This window comes from Dendrobates tinctorius, unplaced genomic scaffold (genome assembly GCF_039654945.1).
Source record: "Dendrobates tinctorius isolate UK_male_01 unplaced genomic scaffold, ASM3965494v1 ptg000386l, whole genome shotgun sequence".
In the NCBI taxonomy this organism is placed as follows: domain Eukaryota; kingdom Metazoa; phylum Chordata; class Amphibia; order Anura; family Dendrobatidae; genus Dendrobates; species Dendrobates tinctorius.
This window is the reverse complement of record NW_027362052.1, coordinates 310,180-335,288: the sequence shown is the minus strand read 5'-3', so window position 1 is coordinate 335,288 and position 25,109 is coordinate 310,180. Positions and strand designations below refer to the sequence as shown.

Genomic DNA, 25,109 nt, shown 5'->3' with positions numbered 1-25,109 from the left:
AGATGATGGGAGTGGTTGTAGAGTTCAGCACCCAGATGCCTTCTGTGTCAGCAGCCACATACAGCCTCTCACAGTCCTGGGAAGATGATGGGAGTGGTTGTAGAGTTCAGCACCCAGACGCCCTCTGTACCAGCAGCCACATACAGCCTCTCACAGTCCTGAGGAGATGATGGGAGTGGTTGTAGAGTTCAGCACCCAGATGCCCTCTGTACCAGCAGCCACATACAGCCTCTCACAGTCCTGAGGAGATGATGCGAGTGGTTGTAGAGTTCAGCACCCAGACGCCCTCTGTGTCAGCAGCCACATACAGCCTCTCACAGTCCTGAGGAGATGATGGGAGTGGTTGTAGAGTTCAGCACCCAGACGCCCTCTACCAGCAGCCACATACAGCCTCTCACAGTCCTGAGGAGATGATGGGAGTGGTTGTAGAGTTCAGCACCCAGACGCCCTCTGTACCAGCAGCCACATACAGCCTCTCACAGTCCTGAGGAGATGATGGGAGTGGTTGTAGAGTTCAGCACCCAGATGCCCTCTGTACCAGCAGTCACATACAGCCTGTCACAGTCCTGAGGAGATGATGGGAGTGGTTGTAGAGTTCATCACCCAGATGCCCTCTGTACCAGCAGCCACATACAGCCTCTCTCAGTCCTGAGGAGATGATGGGAGTGGTTGCAGAGTTCAGCACCCAGACGCCCTCTGTACCAGCAGCCACATACAGACTCTCACAGTCCTGAGGAGATGATGGGAGTGGTTGTAGAGTTCAGCACCCAGACGCCCTCTGTACCAGCAGCCGCATATAGCCTCTCACAGTCCTGAGGAGATGATGGGAGTGGTTGTAGAGTTCAGCACCCAGACGCCCTCTGTGTCTGCAGCCACATACAGCCTCTCACAGTCCTGAGGAGATGATGGGAGTGGTTGTAGAGTTCAGCACCCAGATGCCCTCTGTACCAGCAGCCACATACAGCCTCTCACAGTCCTGAGGAGATGATGGGAGTGGTTGTAGAGTTCAGCACCCAGATGCCCTCTGTACCAGCAGTCACATACAGCCTGTCACAGTCCTGAGGAGATGATGGGAGTGGTTGTAGAGTTCATCACCCAGATGCCCTCTGTACCAGCAGCCACATGCAGCCTCTCACAGTCCTGAGGAGATGATGGGAGTGGTTGCAGAGTTCAGCACCCAGACGCCCTCTGTACCAGCAGCCACATACAGACTCTCACAGTCCTGAGGAGATGATGGGAGTGGTTGTAGAGTTCAGCACCCAGACGCCCTCTGTACCAGCAGCCGCATATAGCCTCTCACAGTCCTGAGGAGATGATGGGAGTGGTTGTAGAGTTCAGCACCCAGACGCCCTCTGTGTCTGCAGCCACATACAGCCTCTCACAGTCCTGAGGAGATGATGGGAGTGGTTGTAGAGTTCAGCACCCAGATGCCCTCTGTACCAGCAGCCACATACAGCCTCTCACAGTCCTGAGGAGATGATGGGAGTGGTTGTAGAGTTCAGCACCCAGATGCCCTCTGTGTCAGCAGTCACATACAGCCTCTCACAGTCCTGAGGAGATGATGGGAGTGGTTGTAGAGTTCAGCTCCCCGACGCCCACTGTACCAGCAGCCACATACAGCCTCTCACAGTCCTGAGGAGATGATGGGAGTGGTTGTAGAGTTCAGCACCCAGATGCCCTCTGTGTCGGCAGCCACATACAGCCTCTCACAGTCCTGAGGAGATGATGGGAGTGGTTGTACAGTTCAGCACCCAGATGCCCTCTGTACCAGCAGCCACATACAGCCTCTCACAGTCCTGAGGAGATGATGGGAGTGGTTGTAGAGTTCAGCACCCAGACACCCTCTGTACCAGCAGCCACATACAGCCTCTCACAGTCCTGAGGAGATGATGGGAGTGGTTGTAGAGTTCAGCACCCAGATGCCCTCTGTACCAGCAGCCACATACAGCCTCTCACAGTCCTGGGAAGATGATGGGAGTGGTTGTAGAGTTCAGCACCCAGACGCCCTCTGTACCAGCAGCCAAATACTGCCTCTCACAGTCCTGAGGAGATGATGGGAGTGGTTGTAGAGTTCAGCACCCAGACTCCCTCTGTGTCAGCAGCCACATACAGCCTCTCACAGTCCTGAGGAGATGATGGGAGTGGTTGTAGAGTTCAGCACCCAGACGCCCTCTGTACCAGCAGCCACATACAGCCTCTCACAGTCCTGAGGAGATGATGGGAGAGGTTGTAGAGTTCAGAACCCAGATGCCCTCTGTACCAGCAGCCACATACAGCCTCTGACAGTCCTGAGGAGATGATGGGAGTGGTTGTAGAGTTCAGCACCCAGACGCCCTCTGTACCAGCAGCCACATACAGCCTCTCACAGTCCTGAGGAGATGATGGGAGTGGTTGTACAGTTCAGCACCCAGACGCTCTCTTTACCAGCAGTCACATACAGCCTCTCAGTCCTGAGGAGATGATGGGAGTGGTAGAGTTCAGCACCCAGATGCCCTCTGTACCAGCAGCCACATACAGCCTCTCACAGTCCTGGGAAGATGAAGGGAGTGGTTGTAGAGTTCAGCACCCAGATGCCCTCTGTACCAGCAGCCACATACAGCCTCTCACAGTCCTGAGGAGATGATGGGAGTGGTTGTACAGTTCAGCACCCAGACGCCCTCTGTACCAGCAGTCACATACAGCCTCTCAGTCCTGAGGAGATGATGGGAGTGGTTGTACAGTTCAGCACCCAGATGCCCTCTGTACCAGCAGCCACATACAGCCTCTCACAGTCCTGGGAAGATGATGGGAGTGGTTGTAGAGTTCAGCACCCAGACGCCCTCTGTACCAGCAGCCACATACAGCCTCTCACAGTCCTGAGGAGATGATGGGAGTGGTTGTAGAGTTCAGCACCCAGATGCCCTCTGTGTCAGCAGCCACATACAGCCTCTCACAGTCCTGAGGAGATGATGGGAGTGGTTGTAGAGTTCAGCACCCAGACGCCCTCTGTACCAGCAGCCACATACAGCCTCTCACAGTCCTGAGGAGATGATGTGAGTGGTTGTAGAGTTCAGCACCCAGATGCCCTCTGTGTCAGCAGCCACATACAGCCTCTCACAGTCCTGAGGAGATGATGCGAGTGGTTGTAGAGTTCAGCACCCAGATGCCCTCTGTACCAGCAGCCACATACAGCTTCTCACAGTCCTGAGGAGATGATGGGAGTGGTTGTAGAGTTCAGCACCCAGACGCCCTCAGTGTCAGCAGCCACATACAGCCTCTCACAGTCCTGAAGAGATGATGGGAGTGGTTGTAGAGTTCAGCACCCAGACGCCCTCTGTACCAGCAGCCACATACAGCCTCTCACAGTCCTGAGGAGATGATGGGAGTGGTTGTAGAGTTCAGCACCCAGACGCCCTCTGTACCAGCAGCCACATACAGCCTCTCACAGTCCTGAGGAGATGATGGGAGTGGTTGTAGATTTCAGCACCCAGACGCCCTCTGTACCAGCAGCCACATACAGCCTCTCACAGTCCTGAGGAGATGATGGGAGTGGTTGTAGAGTTCAGCACCCAGACGCCCTCTGTACCAGCAGTCACATACAGCCTCTCACAGTCCTGAGATGATGGGAGTGGTTGTAGAGTTCAGCACCCAGACGCCCTCTGTGTCAGCAGCCACATACAGCCTCTCACAGTCCTGAGGAGATGATGGGAGTGGTTGTAGAGTTCAGCACCCAGACGCCCTCTGTGTCAGCAGCCACATACAGCCTCTCACAGTCCTGAGGAGATGATGGGAGTGGTTGTAGAGTTCAGCACCCAGACGCCCTCTGTACCAGCAGCCACATACAGCCTCTCACAGTCCTGAGGAGATGATGGGAGTGGTTGTAGAGTTCAGCACCCAGATGCCCTCTGTACCAGCAGCCACATACAGCCTCTCACAGTCCTGAGGAGATGATGCGAGTGGTTGTAGAGTTCAGCACCCAGACGCCCTCTGTACCAGCAGCCACATACAGCCTCTCAGTCCTGAGGAGATGATGGGAGTGGTTGTAGAGTTCAGCACCCAGATGCCTTCTGTGTCAGCAGCCACATACAGCCTCTCACAGTCCTGGGAAGATGATGGGAGTGGTTGTAGAGTTCAGCACCCAGACGCCCTCTGTACCAGCAGCCACATACAGCCTCTCACAGTCCTGAGGAGATGATGGGAGTGGTTGTAGAGTTCAGCACCCAGATGCCCTCTGTACCAGCAGCCACATACAGCCTCTCACAGTCCTGAGGAGATGATGCGAGTGGTTGTAGAGTTCAGCACCCAGACGCCCTCTGTGTCAGCAGCCACATACAGCCTCTCACAGTCCTGAGGAGATGATGGGAGTGGTTGTAGAGTTCAGCACCCAGACGCCCTCTACCAGCAGCCACATACAGCCTCTCACAGTCCTGAGGAGATGATGGGAGTGGTTGTAGAGTTCAGCACCCAGACGCCCTCTGTACCAGCAGCCACATACAGCCTCTCACAGTCCTGAGGAGATGATGGGAGTGGTTGTAGAGTTCAGCACCCAGATGCCCTCTGTACCAGCAGTCACATACAGCCTGTCACAGTCCTGAGGAGATGATGGGAGTGGTTGTAGAGTTCATCACCCAGATGCCCTCTGTACCAGCAGCCACATACAGCCTCTCTCAGTCCTGAGGAGATGATGGGAGTGGTTGCAGAGTTCAGCACCCAGACGCCCTCTGTACCAGCAGCCACATACAGACTCTCACAGTCCTGAGGAGATGATGGGAGTGGTTGTAGAGTTCAGCACCCAGACGCCCTCTGTACCAGCAGCCGCATATAGCCTCTCACAGTCCTGAGGAGATGATGGGAGTGGTTGTAGAGTTCAGCACCCAGACGCCCTCTGTGTCTGCAGCCACATACAGCCTCTCACAGTCCTGAGGAGATGATGGGAGTGGTTGTAGAGTTCAGCACCCAGATGCCCTCTGTACCAGCAGCCACATACAGCCTCTCACAGTCCTGAGGAGATGATGGGAGTGGTTGTAGAGTTCAGCACCCAGATGCCCTCTGTGTCAGCAGTCACATACAGCCTCTCACAGTCCTGAGGAGATGATGGGAGTGGTTGTAGAGTTCAGCTCCCCGACGCCCACTGTACCAGCAGCCACATACAGCCTCTCACAGTCCTGAGGAGATGATGGGAGTGGTTGTAGAGTTCAGCACCCAGATGCCCTCTGTGTCGGCAGCCACATACAGCCTCTCACAGTCCTGAGGAGATGATGGGAGTGGTTGTACAGTTCAGCACCCAGATGCCCTCTGTACCAGCAGCCACATACAGCCTCTCACAGTCCTGAGGAGATGATGGGAGTGGTTGTAGAGTTCAGCACCCAGACACCCTCTGTACCAGCAGCCACATACAGCCTCTCACAGTCCTGAGGAGATGATGGGAGTGGTTGTAGAGTTCAGCACCCAGATGCCCTCTGTACCAGCAGCCACATACAGCCTCTCACAGTCCTGGGAAGATGATGGGAGTGGTTGTAGAGTTCAGCACCCAGACGCCCTCTGTACCAGCAGCCACATACTGCCTCTCACAGTCCTGAGGAGATGATGGGAGTGGTTGTAGAGTTCAGCACCCAGACTCCCTCTGTGTCAGCAGCCACATACAGCCTCTCACAGTCCTGAGGAGATGATGGGAGTGGTTGTAGAGTTCAGCACCCAGACGCCCTCTGTACCAGCAGCCACATACAGCCTCTCACAGTCCTGAGGAGATGATGGGAGAGGTTGTAGAGTACAGAACCCAGATGCCCTCTGTACCAGCAGCCACATACAGCCTCTGACAGTCCTGAGGAGATGATGGGAGTGGTTGTAGAGTTCAGCACCCAGACGCCCTCTGTACCAGCAGCCACATACAGCCTCTCACAGTCCTGAGGAGATGATGGGAGTGGTTGTAGAGTTCAGCACCCAGATGCCCTCTGTACCAGCAGGTACATACAGCCTCTCACAGTCCTGAGGAGATGATGGGAGTGGTTGTACAGTTCAGCACCCAGATGCCCTCTGTACCAGCAGCCACATACAGCCTCTCACAGTCATGAGGAGATGATGGGAGTGGTTGTAGAGTTCAGCACCCAGACACCCTCTGTACCAGCAGCCACATACAGCCTCTCACAGTCCTGAGGAGATGATGGGAGTGGTTGTAGAGTTCAGCACCCAGATGCCCTCTGTACCAGCAGCCACATACAGCCTCTCACAGTCCTGGGAAGATGATGGGAGTGGTTGTAGAGTTCAGCACCCAGACGCCCTCTGTACCAGCAGCCACATACTGCCTCTCACAGTCCTGAGGAGATGATGGGAGTGGTTGTAGAGTTCAGCACCCAGACTCCCTCTGTGTCAGCAGCCACATACAGCCTCTCACAGTCCTGAGGAGATGATGGGAGTGGTTGTAGAGTTCAGCACCCAGACGCCCTCTGTACCAGCAGCCACATACAGCCTCTCACAGTCCTGAGGAGATGATGGGAGAGGTTGTAGAGTACAGAACCCAGATGCCCTCTGTACCAGCAGCCACATACAGCCTCTGACAGTCCTGAGGAGATGATGGGAGTGGTTGTAGAGTTCAGCACCCAGACGCCCTCTGTACCAGCAGCCACATACAGCCTCTCACAGTCCTGAGGAGATGATGGGAGTGGTTGTAGAGTTCAGCACCCAGATGCCCTCTGTACCAGCAGCCACATACAGCCTCTCACAGTCCTGAGGAGATGATGGGAGTGGTTGTACAGTTCAGCACCCAGATGCCCTCTGTACCAGCAGCCACATACAGCCTCTCACAGTCCTGAAGAGATGATGGGAGTGGTTGTAAAGTTCAGCACCCAGACGCCCTCTGTACCAGCAGCCACATACAGCCTCTCACAGTCCTGAAGAGATGATGGGAGTGGTTGTAGAGTTCAGCACCCAGACGCCCTCTGTACCAGCAGCCACATACAGCCTCTCACTGTCCTGAGGAGATGATGGGAGTGGTTGTAGAGTTCAGCACCCAGATGCCCTCTGTACCAGCAGCCACATACAGCCTCTCACAGTCCTGAGGAGATGATGGGAGTGGTTGTAGAGTTCAGCACCCAGATGCACTCTGTACCAGCAGCCACATACAGCCTCTCAGTCCTGAGGAGATGATGGGAGTGGTTGTAGAGTTCAGCACCCAGATGCCTTCTGTGTCAGCAGCCACATACAGCCTCTCACAGTCCTGGGAAGATGATGGGAGTGGTTGTAGAGTTCAGCACCCAGACGCCCTCTGTACCAGCAGCCACATACAGCCTCTCACAGTCCTGAGGAGATGATGGGAGTGGTTGTAGAGTTCAGCACCCAGATGCCCTCTGTACCAGCAGCCACATACAGCCTCTCACAGTCCTGAGGAGATGATGCGAGTGGTTGTAGAGTTCAGCACCCAGACGCCCTCTGTGTCAGCAGCCACATACAGCCTCTCACAGTCCTGAGGAGATGATGGGAGTGGTTGTAGAGTTCAGCACCCAGACGCCCTCTACCAGCAGCCACATACAGCCTCTCACAGTCCTGAGGAGATGATGGGAGTGGTTGTAGAGTTCAGCACCCAGACGCCCTCTGTACCAGCAGCCACATACAGCCTCTCACAGTCCTGAGGAGATGATGGGAGTGGTTGTAGAGTTCAGCACCCAGATGCCCTCTGTACCAGCAGTCACATACAGCCTGTCACAGTCCTGAGGAGATGATGGGAGTGGTTGTAGAGTTCATCACCCAGATGCCCTCTGTACCAGCAGCCACATACAGCCTCTCTCAGTCCTGAGGAGATGATGGGAGTGGTTGCAGAGTTCAGCACCCAGACGCCCTCTGTACCAGCAGCCACATACAGACTCTCACAGTCCTGAGGAGATGATGGGAGTGGTTGTAGAGTTCAGCACCCAGACGCCCTCTGTACCAGCAGCCGCATATAGCCTCTCACAGTCCTGAGGAGATGATGGGAGTGGTTGTAGAGTTCAGCACCCAGACGCCCTCTGTGTCTGCAGCCACATACAGCCTCTCACAGTCCTGAGGAGATGATGGGAGTGGTTGTAGAGTTCAGCACCCAGATGCCCTCTGTACCAGCAGCCACATACAGCCTCTCACAGTCCTGAGGAGATGATGGGAGTGGTTGTAGAGTTCAGCACCCAGATGCCCTCTGTGTCAGCAGTCACATACAGCCTCTCACAGTCCTGAGGAGATGATGGGAGTGGTTGTAGAGTTCAGCTCCCCGACGCCCACTGTACCAGCAGCCACATACAGCCTCTCACAGTCCTGAGGAGATGATGGGAGTGGTTGTAGAGTTCAGCACCCAGATGCCCTCTGTGTCGGCAGCCACATACAGCCTCTCACAGTCCTGAGGAGATGATGGGAGTGGTTGTACAGTTCAGCACCCAGATGCCCTCTGTACCAGCAGCCACATACAGCCTCTCACAGTCCTGAGGAGATGATGGGAGTGGTTGTAGAGTTCAGCACCCAGACACCCTCTGTACCAGCAGCCACATACAGCCTCTCACAGTCCTGAGGAGATGATGGGAGTGGTTGTAGAGTTCAGCACCCAGATGCCCTCTGTACCAGCAGCCACATACAGCCTCTCACAGTCCTGGGAAGATGATGGGAGTGGTTGTAGAGTTCAGCACCCAGACGCCCTCTGTACCAGCAGCCACATACTGCCTCTCACAGTCCTGAGGAGATGATGGGAGTGGTTGTAGAGTTCAGCACCCAGACTCCCTCTGTGTCAGCAGCCACATACAGCCTCTCACAGTCCTGAGGAGATGATGGGAGTGGTTGTAGAGTTCAGCACCCAGACGCCCTCTGTACCAGCAGCCACATACAGCCTCTCACAGTCCTGAGGAGATGATGGGAGAGGTTGTAGAGTACAGAACCCAGATGCCCTCTGTACCAGCAGCCACATACAGCCTCTGACAGTCCTGAGGAGATGATGGGAGTGGTTGTAGAGTTCAGCACCCAGACGCCCTCTGTACCAGCAGCCACATACAGCCTCTCACAGTCCTGAGGAGATGATGGGAGTGGTTGTAGAGTTCAGCACCCAGATGCCCTCTGTACCAGCAGGTACATACAGCCTCTCACAGTCCTGAGGAGATGATGGGAGTGGTTGTACAGTTCAGCACCCAGATGCCCTCTGTACCAGCAGCCACATACAGCCTCTCACAGTCCTGAGGAGATGATGGGAGTGGTTGTAGAGTTCAGCACCCAGACACCCTCTGTACCAGCAGCCACATACAGCCTCTCACAGTCCTGAGGAGATGATGGGAGTGGTTGTAGAGTTCAGCACCCAGATGCCCTCTGTACCAGCAGCCACATACAGCCTCTCACAGTCCTGGGAAGATGATGGGAGTGGTTGTAGAGTTCAGCACCCAGACGCCCTCTGTACCAGCAGCCACATACTGCCTCTCACAGTCCTGAGGAGATGATGGGAGTGGTTGTAGAGTTCAGCACCCAGACTCCCTCTGTGTCAGCAGCCACATACAGCCTCTCACAGTCCTGAGGAGATGATGGGAGTGGTTGTAGAGTTCAGCACCCAGACGCCCTCTGTACCAGCAGCCACATACAGCCTCTCACAGTCCTGAGGAGATGATGGGAGAGGTTGTAGAGTACAGAACCCAGATGCCCTCTGTACCAGCAGCCACATACAGCCTCTGACAGTCCTGAGGAGATGATGGGAGTGGTTGTAGAGTTCAGCACCCAGACGCCCTCTGTACCAGCAGCCACATACAGCCTCTCACAGTCCTGAGGAGATGATGGGAGTGGTTGTAGAGTTCAGCACCCAGATGCCCTCTGTACCAGCAGCCACATACAGCCTCTCACAGTCCTGAGGAGATGATGGGAGTGGTTGTACAGTTCAGCACCCAGATGCCCTCTGTACCAGCAGCCACATACAGCCTCTCACAGTCCTGAAGAGATGATGGGAGTGGTTGTAAAGTTCAGCACCCAGACGCCCTCTGTACCAGCAGCCACATACAGCCTCTCACAGTCCTGAAGAGATGATGGGAGTGGTTGTAGAGTTCAGCACCCAGACGCCCTCTGTACCAGCAGCCACATACAGCCTCTCACTGTCCTGAGGAGATGATGGGAGTGGTTGTAGAGTTCAGCACCCAGATGCCCTCTGTACCAGCAGCCACATACAGCCTCTCACAGTCCTGAGGAGATGATGGGAGTGGTTGTAGAGTTCAGCACCCAGATGCACTCTGTACCAGCAGCCACATACAGCCTCTCAGTCCTGAGGAGATGATGGGAGTGGTTGTAGAGTTCAGCACCCAGATGCCTTCTGTGTCAGCAGCCACATACAGCCTCTCACAGTCCTGGGAAGATGATGGGAGTGGTTGTAGAGTTCAGCACCCAGACGCCCTCTGTACCAGCAGCCACATACAGCCTCTCACAGTCCTGAGGAGATGATGGGAGTGGTTGTAGAGTTCAGCACCCAGATGCCCTCTGTACCAGCAGCCACATACAGCCTCTCACAGTCCTGAGGAGATAATGCGAGTGGTTGTAGAGTTCAGCACCCAGACGCCCTCTGTGTCAGCAGCCACATACAGCCTCTCACAGTCCTGAGGAGATGATGGGAGTGGTTGTAGAGTTCAGCACCCAGACGCCCTCTACCAGCAGCCACATACAGCCTCTCACAGTCCTGAGGAGATGATGGGAGTGGTTGTAGAGTTCAGCACCCAGACGCCCTCTGTACCAGCAGCCACATACAGCCTCTCACAGTCCTGAGGAGATGATGGGAGTGGTTGTAGAGTTCAGCACCCAGATGCCCTCTGTACCAGCAGTCACATACAGCCTGTTACAGTCCTGAGGAGATGATGGGAGTGGTTGTAGAGTTCATCACCCAGATGCCCTCTGTACCAGCAGTCACATACAGCCTCTCACAGTCCTGAGGAGATGATGGGAGTGGTTGTAGAGTTCAGCACCCAGACGCCCTCTGTACCAGCAGCTGCATATAGCCTCTCACAGTCCTGAGGAGATGATGGGAATGGTTGTAGAGTTCAGCACCCAGACGCCCTCTGTGTCTGCAGCCACATACAGCCTCTCACAGTCCTGAGGAGATGATTGGAGTGGTTGTAGAGTTCAGCACCCAGATGCCCTCTGTGTCAGCAGTCACATACAGCCTCTCACAGTCCTGAGGAGATGATGGGAGTGGTTGTAGAGTTCAGCTCCCCGACGCCCACTGTACCAGCAGCCACATACAGCCTCTCACAGTCCTGAGGAGATGATGGGAGTGGTTGTAGAGTTCAGCACCCAGATGCCCTCTGTGTCGGCAGCCACATACAGCCTCTCACAGTCCTGAGGAGATGATGGGAGTGGTTGTACAGTTCAGCACCCAGATGCCCTCTGTACCAGCAGCCACATACAGCCTCTCACAGTCCTGAGGAGATGATGGGAGTGGTTGTAGAGTTCAGCACCCAGACACCCTCTGTACCAGCAGCCACATACAGCCTCTCACAGTCCTGAGGAGATGATGGGAGTGGTTGTAGAGTTCAGCACCCAGATGCCCTCTGTACCAGCAGCCACATACAGCCTCTCACAGTCCTGGGAAGATGATGGGAGTGGTTGTAGAGTTCAGCACCCAGACGCCCTCTGTACCAGCAGCCACATACTGCCTCTCACAGTCCTGAGGAGATGATGGGAGTGGTTGTAGAGTTCAGCACCCAGACTCCCTCTGTGTCAGCAGCCACATACAGCCTCTCACAGTCCTGAGGAGATGATGGGAGTGGTTGTAGAGTTCAGCACCCAGACGCCCTCTGTACCAGCAGCCACATACAGCCTCTCACAGTCCTGAGGAGATGATGGGAGAGGTTGTAGAGTTCAGCACCCAGATGCCCTCTGTACCAGCAGCCACATACAGCCTCTGACAGTCCTGAGGAGATGATGGGAGTGGTTGTAGAGTTCAGCACCCAGACGCCCTCTGTACCAGCAGCCACATACAGCCTCTCACAGTCCTGAGGAGATGATGGGAGTGGTTGTAGAGTTCAGCACCCAGATGCCCTCTGTACCAGCAGCCACATACAGCCTCTCATTCCTGAGGAGATGATGGGAGTGGTTGTGGAGTTCAGCACCCAGATGCCCTCTGTACCAGCAGACGCATACAGCCTCTCAAAGTCCTTAGGAGATGATGGGAGTGGTTGTAGAGTTCAGCACCCAGATTCCCTCTGTACCAGCAGCCACATACAGCCTCTCAGTCCTGAGGAGATGATGGGAGTGGTGGTAGAGTTCAGCACCCAGACGCCCTCTCTATCAGCAGCTGCAAACAGCCTCTCAAAGTCCTGAGGAGATGATGGGAGTGGTTGTAGAGTTCAGCACCCAGATGCCCTCTGTACCAGCATCCACATACAGCCTCTCACAGTCCTGAGGAGATGATGGGAGTGGTTGTAGAGTTCAGCACCCAGATGCCCTCTGTACCAGCAGTCGCATACAGCCTCTCACAGTCCTGAGGAGATGATGGGAGTGGTTGAAGAGTTCAGCACCCAGACGCCCTCTGTGTCAGCAGCCACATATAGCCTCTCACAGTCCTGAGGAGATGATGGGAGTGGTTGTAGAGTTCAGCACCCAGACGCCCTCTGTACCAGCAGCCACATACAGCCTCTCACAGTCCTGAGGAGATGATGGGAGTGGTAGAGTTCAGCACCCAGACGCCCTCTGTACCTGCAGCCACATACAGACTCTCACAGTCCTGAGGAGATGATGGGAGTGGTTGTACAGTTCAGCACCCAGACGCCCTCTGTACCAGCAGCCACATACAGCCTCTCACAGTCCTGAGGAGATGATGGGAGTGGTAGAGTTCAGCACCCAGACGCCCTCTGTACCAGCAGTCACATACAGCCTCTCACAGTCCTGAGATGATGGGAGTGGTAGAGTTCAGCACCCAGACGCCCTCTGTACCAGCAGTCACACACAGCCTCTCACAGTCCTGAGATGATGGGAGTAGTTGTAGAGTTCAGCACCCAGATGCCCTCTGTACCAGCAGCCACATACAGCCTCTCACAGTCCTGAGGAGATGATGGGAGTGGTTGTAGAGTTCAGCACCCAGACGCCCTGTCTACCATCAGCCACATACAGACTCTCACAGTCCTGAGGAGATGATGGGAGTGGTAGAGTTCAGCACCCAGACGCCCTCTGTACCAGCAGCCACATACAGCCTCTCACAGTCCTAAGGAGATGATGGGAGTGGTTGTACAGTTCAGCACCCAGATGCCCTCTGTACCAGCAGCCACATACAGCCTCTCACAGTCCTAAGGAGATGATGGGAGTGGTTGTAGAGTTCAGCACCCAGACGCCCTCTGTACCTGCAGCCACATACAGCCTCTCACAGTCCTGAGGAGATGATGGGAGTGGTTGTAGAGTTCAGCACCCAGATGCCCTCTGTACCAGCAGCCACATACAGCCTCTCACAGTCCTGAGGAGATGATGGGAGTGGTTGTAGAGTTCAGCACCCAGATGCCCTCTGTACCAGCATCCACATACAGCCTCTCACAGTCCTGAGGAGATGATGGGAGTGGTAGAGTTCAGCATCCAGATGCCCTCTGTACCAGCAGCCACATACAGCCTCTCACAGTCCTAAGGAGATGATGGGAGTGGTTGTACAGTTCAGCACCCAGATGCCCTCTGTACCAGCAGTCACATACAGCCTCTCACAGTCCTGAGGAGATGATGGGAGTGGTTGTAGAGTTCAGCACCCAGACGCCCTCTGTACCAGCAGCCACATACAGCCTCTCACAGTCCTGAGGAGATGATGGGAGTGGTTGTACAGTTCAGCACCCAGACGCCCTCTGTACCAGCAGCCACATACAGCCTCTCACAGTCCTGAGGAGATGATGGGAGTGGTTGTACAGTTCAGCACCCAGACGCCCTCTGTACCAGCAGTCACATACAGCCTCTCAGTCCTGAGGAGATGATGGGAGTGGTAGAGTTCAGCACCCAGATGCCCTCTGTACCTGCAGCCACATACAGCCTCTCACAGTCCTGAGGAGATGATGGGAGTGGTTGTAGAGTTCAGCACCCAGATGCCCTCTGTACCAGCAGCCACATACAGCCTCTCACAGTCCTGAGGAGATGATGGGAGTGGTTGTAGAGTTCAGCACCCAGATGCCCTCTGTACCAGCAGCCACATACAGCCTCTCACAGTCCTGAGGAGATGATGGGAGTGGTTGTAGAGTTCAGCACCCAGACGCCCTCTGTACCAGCAGTCACATACAGTCTCTCACAGTCCTGAGGAGATGATGGGAGTGGTAGAGTTCAGCACCCAGATGCCCTCTGTACCAGCAGCCACATACAGCCTCTCACAGTCCTAAGGAGATGATGGGAGTGGTTGTACAGTTCAGCACCCAGATGCCCTCTGTACCAGTAGTCACATACAGCCTCTCACAGTCCTGAGGAGATGATGGGAGTGGTTGTAGAGTTCAGCACCCAGACGCCCTCTGTACCACCAGCCACATACAGCCTCTCACAGTCCTGAGGAGATGATGGGAGTGGTTGTACAGTTCAGCACCCAGACACCCTCTGTACCAGCAGTCACTTACAGCCTCTCACAGTCCTGAGGAGATGATGGGAGTGGTTGTACAGTTCAGCACCCAGACGCCCTCTGTACCAGCAGCCACATACAGCCTCTCACAGTCCTGAGGAGATGATGGGAGTGGTTGTAGAGTTCAGCACCCAGACGCCCTCTGTACCAGCAGTCACATACAGCCTCTCAGTCCTGAGGAGATGATGGGAGAGGTAGAGTTCAGCACCCAGATGCCCTCTGTACCAGCAGCCACATACAGCCTCTCACAGTCCTGGGAAGATGATGGGAGTGGTTGTAGAGTTCAGCAACCAGACGCCCTCTGTACCAGCAGCCACATACAGCCTCTCACAGTCCTGAGGAGATGATGGGAGTGGTTGTACAGTTCAGCACCCAGACGCCCTCTGTACCAGCAGTCACATACAGCCTCTCACAGTCCTGAAGAATGATGGGAGTGGTTGTAGAGTTCAGCACCCAGACGCCCTCTGTACCAGCAGCCACATACAGCCTCTCACAGTCCTGAGGAGATGATGGGAGTGGTTGTACAGTTCATCACCCAGACGCCCTCTGTACCAGCAGTCACATACAGCCTCTCACAGTCCTGAGGATATGATGGGAGTGGTTGTACAGTTCAGCACCCAGACGCCCTCTGTACCAGCAGCCACATACAGCCTCTCACAGTCCTGAGGAGATGATGGGAGTGGTTGTAGAGTTCAGCACCCAGACGCCCTCTGTACCAGCAGCCACATACAGCCTCTCACAGTCCTGAGGAGATGATGGGAGTGGTTGTACAGTTCAGCACCCAGACGCTCTCTTTACCAGCAGTCACATACAGCCTCTCAGTCCTGAGGAGATGATGGGAGTGGTAGAGTTCAGCACCCAGATGCCCTCTGTAAAAGCAGCCACATACAGCCTCTCACAGTCCTGGGAAGATGAAGGGAGTGGTTGTAGAGTTCAGCACCCAGATGCCCTCTGTACCAGCAGCCACATACAGCCTCTCACAGTCCTGAGGAGATGATGGGAGTGGTTGTACAGTTCAGCACCCAGACGCCCTCTGTACCAGCAGTCACATACAGCCTCTCAGTCCTGAGGAGATGATGGGAGTGGTTGTACAGTTCAGCACCCAGATGCCCTCTGTACCAGCAGCCACATACAGCCTCTCACAGTCCTGGGAAGATGATGGGAGTGGTTGTATAGTTCAGCACCCAGACGCCCTCTGTACCAGCAGCCACATACAGCCTCTCACAGTCCTGAGGAGATGATGGGAGTGGTTGTAGAGTTCAGCACCCAGATGCCCTCTGTGTCAGCAGCCACATACAGCCTCTCACAGTCCTGAGGAGATGATGGGAGTGGTTGTAGAGTTCAGCACCCAGACGCCCTCTGTACCAGCAGCCACATACAGCCTCTCACAGTCCTGAGGAGATGATGTGAGTGGTTGTAGAGTTCAGCACCCAGATGCCCTCTGTGTCAGCAGCCACATACAGCCTCTCACAGTCCTGAGGAGATGATGCGAGTGGTTGTAGGGTTCAGCACCCAGATGCCCTCTGTACCAGCAGCCACATACAGCCTCTCACAGTCCTGAGGAGATGATGGGAGTGGTTGTAGAGTTCAGCACCCAGACGCCCTCAGTGTCAGCAGCCACATACAGCCTCTCACAGTCCTGAAGAGATGATGGGAGTGGTTGTAGAGTTCAGCACCCAGACGCCCTCTGTACCAGCAGCCACATACAGCCTCTCACAGTCCTGAGGAGATGATGGGAGTGGTTGTAGAGTTCAGCACCCAGACGCCCTCTGTACCAGCAGCCACATACAGCCTCTCACAGTCCTGAGGAGATGATGGGAGTGGTTGTAGATTTCAGCACCCAGACGCCCTCTGTACCAGCAGCCACATACAGCCTCTCACAGTCCTGAGGAGATGATGGGAGTGGTTGTAGAGTTCAGCACCCAGACGCCCTCTGTACCAGCAGTCACATACAGCCTCTCACAGTCCTGAGATGATGGGAGTGGTTGTAGAGTTCAGCACCCAGACGCCCTCTGTGTCAGCAGCCACATACAGCCTCTCACAGTCCTGAGGAGATGATGGGAGTGGTTGTAGAGTTCAGCACCCAGACGCCCTCTGTGTCAGCAGCCACATACAGCCTCTCACAGTCCTGAGGAGATGATGGGAGTGGTTGTAGAGTTCAGCACCCAGACGCCCTCTGTACCAGCAGCCACATACAGCCTCTCACAGTCCTGAGGAGATGATGGGAGTGGTTGTAGAGTTCAGCACCCAGATGCCCTCTGTACCAGCAGCCACATACAGCCTCTCACAGTCCTGAGGAGATGATGCGAGTGGTTGTAGAGTTCAGCACCCAGACGCCCTCTGTACCAGCAGCCACATACAGCCTCTCAGTCCTGAGGAGATGATGGGAGTGGTTGTAGAGTTCAGCACCCAGATGCCTTCTGTGTCAGCAGCCACATACAGCCTCTCACAGTCCTGGGAAGATGATGGGAGTGGTTGTAGAGTTCAGCACCCAGACGCCCTCTGTACCAGCAGCCACATACAGCCTCTCACAGTCCTGAGGAGATGATGGGAGTGGTTGTAGAGTTCAGCACCCAGATGCCCTCTGTACCAGCAGCCACATACAGCCTCTCACAGTCCTGAGGAGATGATGCGAGTGGTTGTAGAGTTCAGCACCCAGACGCCCTCTGTGTCAGCAGCCACATACAGCCTCTCACAGTCCTGAGGAGATGATGGGAGTGGTTGTAGAGTTCAGCACCCAGACGCCCTCTACCAGCAGCCACATACAGCCTCTCACAGTCCTGAGGAGATGATGGGAGTGGTTGTAGAGTTCAGCACCCAGACGCCCTCTGTACCAGCAGCCACATACAGCCTCTCACAGTCCTGAGGAGATGATGGGAGTGGTTGTAGAGTTCAGCACCCAGATGCCCTCTGTACCAGCAGTCACATACAGCCTGTCACAGTCCTGAGGAGATGATGGGAGTGGTTGTAGAGTTCATCACCCAGATGCCCTCTGTACCAGCAGCCACATACAGCCTCTCACAGTCCTGAGGAGATGATGGGAGTGGTTGCAGAGTTCAGCACCCAGACGCCCTCTGTACCAGCAGCCACATACAGACTCTCACAGTCCTGAGGAGATGATGGGAGTGGTTGTAGAGTTCAGCACCCAGACGCCCTCTGTACCAGCAGCCGCATATAGCCTCTCACAGTCCTGAGGAGATGATGGGAGTGGTTGTAGAGTTCAGCACCCATACGCCCTCTGTGTCTGCAGCCACATACAGCCTCTCACAGTCCTGAGGAGATGATGGGAGTGGTTGTAGAGTTCAGCACCCAGATGCCCTCTGTACCAGCAGCCACATACAGCCTCTCACAGTCCTGAGGAGATGATGGGAGTGGTTGTAGAGTTCAGCACCCAGATGCCCTCTGTGTCAGCAGTCACATACAGCCTCTCACAGTCCTGAGGAGATGATGGGAGTGGTTGTAGAGTTCAGCTCCCCGACGCCCACTGTACCAGCAGCCACATACAGCCTCTCACAGTCCTGAGGAGATGATGGGAGTGGTTGTAGAGTTCAGCACCCAGATGCCCTCTGTGTCGGCAGCCACATACAGCCTCTCACAGTCCTGAGGAGATGATGGGAGTGGTTGTACAGTTCAGCACCCAGATGCCCTCTGTACCAGCAGCCACATACAGCCTCTCACAGTCCTGAGGAGATGATGGGAGTGGTTGTAGAGTTCAGCACCCAGACACCCTCTGTACCAGCAGCCACATACAGCCTCTCACAGTCCTGAGGAGATGATGGGAGTGGTTGTAGAGTTCAGCACCCAGATGCCCTCTGTACCAGCAGCCACATACAGCCTCTCACAGTCCTGGGAAGATGATGGGAGTGGTTGTAGATTTCAGCTCCCAGACGCCCTCTGTACCAGCAGCCACATACTGCCTCTCACAGTCCTGAGGAGATGATGGGAGTGGTTGTAGAGTTCAGCACCCGACTCCCTCTGTGTCAGCAGCCACATACAGCCTCTCACAGTCCTGAGGAGATGATGGGAGTGGTTGTAGAGTTCCGCACCCAGACGCCCTCTGTACCAGCAGCCACATACAGCCTCTCACAGTCCTGAGGAGATGATGGGAGAGGTTGTAGAGTTCAGCACCCAGATGCCCTCTGTACCAGCAGCCACATACAGCCTCTGACAGTCCTGAGGAGATGATGGGAGTGGTTGTAGAGTTCAGCACCCAGACGCCCTCTGTACCAGCAGCCACATACAGCCTCTCACAGTCCTGAGGAGATGATGGGAGTGGTTGTAGAGTTCAGCACCCAGATGCCCTCTGTACCAGCAGCCACATACAGCCTCTCACAGTCCTGAGGAGATGATGGGAGTGGTTGTACAGTTCAGCACCCAGATGCCCTCTGTACCAGCAGCCACATACAGCCTCTCACAGTCCTGAAGAGATGATGGGAGTGGTTGTAAAGTTCAGCACCCAGATGCCCTCTGTACCAGCAGCCACATACAGCCTCTCACAGTCCTGAAGAGATGATGGGAGTGGTTGTAGAGTTCAGCACCCAGACGCCCTCTGTACCAGCAGCCACATACAGCCTCTCACTGTCCTGAGGAGATGATGGGAGTGGTTGTAGAGTTCAGCACCCAGATGCCCTCTGTACCAGCAGCTACATACAGCCTCTCACAGTCCTGAGGAGATGATGGGAGTGGTTGTAGAGTTCAGCACCCAGATGCCCTCTGTACCAGCAGCCACATACAGCCTCTCACTGTCCTGAGGAGATGATGGGAGTGGTTGTACAGTTCAGCACCCAGATGCCCTCTGTACCAGCAGCCACATACAGCCTCTCACAGTCCTGAAGAGATGATGGGAGTGGTTGTAAAGTTCAGCACCCAGACGCCCTCTGTACCAGCAGCCACATACAGCCTCTCACAGTCCTGAGGAGATGATGGGAGTGGTTGTAGAGTTCAGCACCCAGATGCCTTCTGTGTCAGCAGCCACATACAGCCTCTCACAGTCCTGGGAAGATGATGGGAGTGGTTGTAGAGTTCAGCACCCAGACGCCCTCTGTACCAGCAGCCACATACAGCCTCTCACAGTCCTGAGGAGATGATGGGAGTGGTTGTAGAGTTCAGCACCCAGATGCCCTCTGTACCAGCAGCCACATACAGCCTCTCACAGTCCTGAGGAGATGATGCGAGTGGTTGTAGAGTTCAGCACCCAGACGCCCTCTGTACCAGCAGCCACATACAGCCTCTCACAGTCCTGAGGAGATGATGGGAGTGGTTGTAGAGTTCAGCACCCAGACGCCCTCTGTGTCAGCAGCCACATACAGCCTCTCACAGTCCTGAGGAGATGATGGGAGTGGTTGTAGAGTTCAGCACCCAGATGCCCTCTGTACCAGCAGCCACATACAGCCTCTCAGTCCTGGGAAGATGATGGGAGTGGTTGTAGAGTTCAGCACCCAGACGCCCTCTGTACCAGCAGCCACATACAGCCTGTCACAGTCCTGAGGAGATGATGGGAGTGGTTGTAGAGTTCATCACCCAGATGCCCTCTGTACCAGCAGCCACATACAGCCTCTCACAGTACTGAGGAGATGATGGGAGTGGTTGCAGAGTTCAGCACCCAGACGCCCTCTGTACCACTAGCCACATACAGCCTCTCACAGTCCTGAGGAGATGATGGGAGTGGTTGTAGAGTTCAGCACCCAGACGCCCTCTGTACCAGCAGCCGCATATAGCCTCTCACAGTCCTGAGGAGATGATGGGAGTGGTTGTAGAGTTCAGCACCCAGATGCCCTCTGTACCAGCAGCCACATACAGCCTCTCACAGTCCTGAGGAGATGATGCGAGTGGTTGTAGAGTTCAGCACCCAGATGCCCTCTGTACCAGCAGCCACATACAGCCTCTCACAGTCCTGAGGAGATGATGGGAGTGGTTGTAGAGTTCAGCACCCAGACGCCCTCTACCAGCAGTCACATACAGCCTCTCACAGTCCTGAGGAGATGATGGGAGTGGTTGTAGAGTTCAGCTCCCCGACGCCCACTGTACCAGCAGCCACATACAGCCTCTCACAGTCCTGAGGAGATGATGGGAGTGGTTGTAGAGTTCAGCACCCAGATGCCCTCTGTGTCGGCAGCCACATACAGCCTCTCACAGTCCTGAGGAGATGATGGGAGTGGTTGTACAGTTCAGCACCCAGATGCCCTCTGTACCAGCAGCCACATACAGCCTCTCACAGTCCTGAGGAGATGATGGGAGTGGTTGTAGAGTTCAGCACCCAGACACCCTCTGTACCAGCAGCCACATACAGCCTCTCACAGTCCTGAGGAGATGATGGGAGTGGTTGTAGAGTTCAGCACCCAGATGCCCTCTGTACCAGCAGCCACATACAGCCTCTCACAGTCCTGAGGAGATGATGGGAGTGGTTGTAGAGTTCAGCACCCAGACGCCCTCTGTGTCTGCAGCCACATACAGCCTCTCACAGTCCTGAGGAGATGATTGGAGTGGTTGTAGAGTTCAGCACCCAGATGCCCTCTGTACCAGCAGCCACATACAGCCTCTCACAGTCCTGAGGAGATGATGGGAGTGGTTGTAGAGTTCAGCACCCAGATGCCCTCTGTGTCAGCAGTCACATACAGCCTCTCACAGTCCTGAGGAGATGATGGGAGTGGTTGTAGAGTTCAGCTCCCCGACGCCCACTGTACCAGCAGCCACATACAGCCTCTCACAGTCCTGAGGAGATGATGGGAGTGGTTGTAGAGTTCAGCACCCAGATGCCCTCTGTGTCGGCAGCCACATACAGCCTCTCACAGTCCTGAGGAGATGATGGGAGTGGTTGTACAGTTCAGCACCCAGATGCCCTCTGTACCAGCAGCCACATACAGCCTCTCACAGTCCTGAGGAGATGATGGGAGTGGTTGTAGAGTTCAGCACCCAGACACCCTCTGTACCAGCAGCCACATACAGCCTCTCACAGTCCTGAGGAGATGATGGGAGTGGTTGTAGAGTTCAGCACCCAGATGCCCTCTGTACCAGCAGCCACATACAGCCTCTCACAGTCCTGGGAAGATGATGGGAGTGGTTGTAGAGTTCAGCACCCAGACGCCCTCTGTACCAGCAGCCACATACTGCCTCTCACAGTCCTGAGGAGATGATGGGAGTGGTTGTAGAGTTCAGCACCCAGACTCCCTCTGTGTCAGCAGCCACATACAGCCTCTCACAGTCCTGAGGAGATGATGGGAGTGGTTGTAGAGTTCCGCACCCAGACGCCCTCTGTACCAGCAGCCACATACAGCCTCTCACAGTCCTGAGGAGATGATGGGAGAGGTTGTAGAGTTCAGCACCCAGATGCCCTCTGTACCAGCAGCCACATACAGCCTCTGACAGTCCTGAGGAGATGATGGGAGTGGTTGTAGAGTTCAGCACCCAGACGCCCTCTGTACCAGCAGCCACATACAGCCTCTCACAGTCCTGAGGAGATGATGGGAGTGGTTGTAGAGTTCAGCACCCAGATGCCCTCTGTACCAGCAGCCACATACAGCCTCTCACAGTCCTGAGGAGATGATGGGAGTGGTTGTACAGTTCAGCACCCAGATGCCCTCTGTACCAGCAGCCACATACAGCCTCTCACAGTCCTGAAGAGATGATGGGAGTGGTTGTAAAGTTCAGCACCCAGACGCCCTCTGTACCAGTAGCCACATACAGCCTCTCACAGTCCTGAAGAGATGATGGGAGTGGTTGTAGAGTTCAGCACCCAGACGCCCTCTGTACCAGCAGCCACATACAGCCTCTCACTGTCCTGAGGAGATGATGGGAGTGGTTGTAGAGTTCAGCACCCAGATGCCCTCTGTACCAGCAGCTACATACAGCCTCTCACAGTCCTGAGGAGATGATGGGAGTGTTTGTACAGTTCAGCACCCAGATGCCCTCTGTACCAGCAGCCACATACAGCCTCTCTCAGTCCTGAGGAGATGATGGGAGTGGTAGAGTTCAGCACCCAGACGCCCTCTGTGTCAGCAGCCACATCCAGCCCTCATTCTCACAGTCCAGCATAGTGGCAGGAGCAGCTTGGTGCTGTCACCACGTGTACATGCTCTGCCAGCACCTCTATGGCCATACGTGCCTCGGGTTCACCACCCTGCAGACCAAAGTACCTCAGCCATGGGTCAGACTCCGCAGGGTTAACAACCGGAACTGTCATGTTGATGGATTTTGGAAGGTCTGTCTGTAGCAGAACCCGACTTAAGAGGACTTGTGCCAAAGCGAAAGGCAGAGAACTTCCCCCTCGCCCAGCCAGGCCCATCACCTCATATCGCGTAATAATAACACTGTGGGACAGCCCCAGAATGAGACTGTGGGTGACGCGACAGAAGCCGCCCCCTGCACAAAGTCACTGAGGAGGATTCCTGTGGATGGAGACACAAATCCAGAACCAAATGTGCTGTTCAATGTGCGGGAAATCACCAGCGTGTCTCCATTATAGTCTGCTACTAGGACATTACTTCCCACAGGGGCCATGTCCTGCTGCCTCCGTATCCCCGCCGAGCCATTGTCAGTAGTGTCTGAAGGCCACGCACCGGCCACCCTGTACATGGTCTTCAAGGTACTGATGAGGATCTCGGAGATGGTGGCAGAAGACATATTCTTGTGTCTGGTACACGTCCTGGACAGAACTGGAGAGGATTCCCCCCGATGTGGGCACAGAGGAGCTGAATAGCGTCAACCCGTCGAGATGAAGCCGTATCGGATCTGAACTCATCGGGTGCACCGTGGAAAGAGTCTCTCGGAACGTCTCTCTGTCGGCAGCAATGTCACTCAGTAATTTCTGGATGAGTGTGTCAGGCAGGGCCCCATCAACCATGGTGCGGGCAATCTCAGGTACATTTCCCAGCTGAACATTTGCTACTGATGCACCAACACTTTTGAGGCGATTATGATCATAGAAGAGATGCTGCAGACCCTTGGATGACATGGTCTTCATCTGGTTCTTCTCCAATGCTGCATGTAGGTTGTTGTCCATCAAAAATCCCTGACTGGCCAGGTGGACTGCTGGACTAAACAGCTCGGACCACGGCTTCCTGCCATGTGCCTGGTGGAGCGACCACAAACCCTGGAGCACAGTAGGAATCCCATATGGAATGGGGGAGGCATCAATGGGAATTGCATTCAATATTGATGCATTCTGGGTTTTTCCATTAAAATAAATGGAGGTGAAAACACCACCTGTAATGAAAAAGAAGAAACTTGGAGTCAAAAGAAAAACTTGAAGGTGGTGAAACCATTAATATACATTCGAGGTACTAACCTCATCTAATGAGGAGCCACTGTCTAAGAACCAAAGTCCGGAGGATTGAAAGACATCAGAAACACTGATGCCTCTGGGCGGCACGAGAGGTTTGCTGCCAAGGAAGGTAGTGAAGATAAAACTTATTGGGCAACGTATTTCAGAGGACTGGTTAGGGTGGAGGACACCCGTGGACCACCGACAACTAGAGCTATTCGATGCACATATCTGTACAGGGAAATGTGATCCTACAGAAAGTGAAGACACTAAAAACTCATCTGTCCAATGATGACGATCAGATACCTTATATAATAAATCTCTATTAATATAGAGAAGCTTGTCTGCCGCTGAACTGTCCCGTCACCATGCTGCTATTCTACTGGGACAGATGGGTTCCATTTTCAAACTCGGATAAGCCAAGTGGATCACAACATTTGCCATAGATCAGTGTTCTGTGCAGTAAGGATCCAGCCACCAGATAGGATCATTCTGTTACTTGTCCATATTAACGTCAGGATTCTGATTTAATCTTCATCACTCAAACAGCGAGGGGGTTTATGAACATCGTTCCAGTACAAACCGTGGAGACCATCTCAGCCAGAAATCACACCAATGTGAATGTGGCTCTACAGTACTTCACCTTTTGGATGGATTCATCTGGAACCTATCGGTTGGACCCTCGCTCGTAGGTCGCAGTACTGTGACCATGGGTCTGTTACAATCTGTCCCTTCTCCAACAATGAACGGACTCAACCATTTAATCCATTGGGAATGAGACCTTGAGAAGAGGAGAATCTTCTCGGATCTTATCGCGTTGTGATGGCCTCATGTTCTTGTATCTGCTCGATAGGAGTTACAGTGATATTAGAAAAATCTTCATTGTGATCAGTCGTGACATGTTTACACTCAGTGGGTAGAACACCTAAGGCATTAGCTAATATATGGGTATTCTCAGTTGAACCACCATAAAGAAAACCCAAGGCCTTTTTTAAAAAAAAAAAAATTTTTTTGATACAATAGAGTGAATATATGTAGACATATATAACTGACAGCACCTAGAACAAGGTAGGTTTTGAAAAAACGATACAGATAATCTCAGAAAAAGAGGGGAATATCAGATATAAGCCCTCTTGAATACCCATAGAAACAATATTTTTATTTGACAAAAATATATAGAAGTAGTCCTATTGCAATAGAGGGCTACAGAGATGACAGTTAATAGTATATTACAGAAAGCAAAACCAACCTATCACCACCCAACCACAAACACACAAAGCAGCTGAATAGCCAGTAGAGGTTATATGTCCGAGGAGACGAGCGCCAGCT

General features: G+C 54.2%; 1 protein-coding gene across 1 annotated transcript in view; it reads right to left on the bottom strand.

Moving 5' to 3' along the window:
• Positions 1-22,538: 22,538 nt before the first annotated feature.
• Positions 22,539-25,109, bottom strand: part of LOC141076072 (glutathione hydrolase 6-like) — a gene marked incomplete at its 5' end in the record, with an annotated part of 136,450 nt that continues 133,879 nt past the window's right edge. The window contains 3 exon segments of the mRNA XM_073563310.1: positions 22,539-22,819; positions 22,822-23,144; positions 23,146-23,722. Of these exon segments, the coding sequence (XP_073419411.1) occupies positions 22,539-22,819; positions 22,822-23,144; positions 23,146-23,722 (1,181 nt within the window).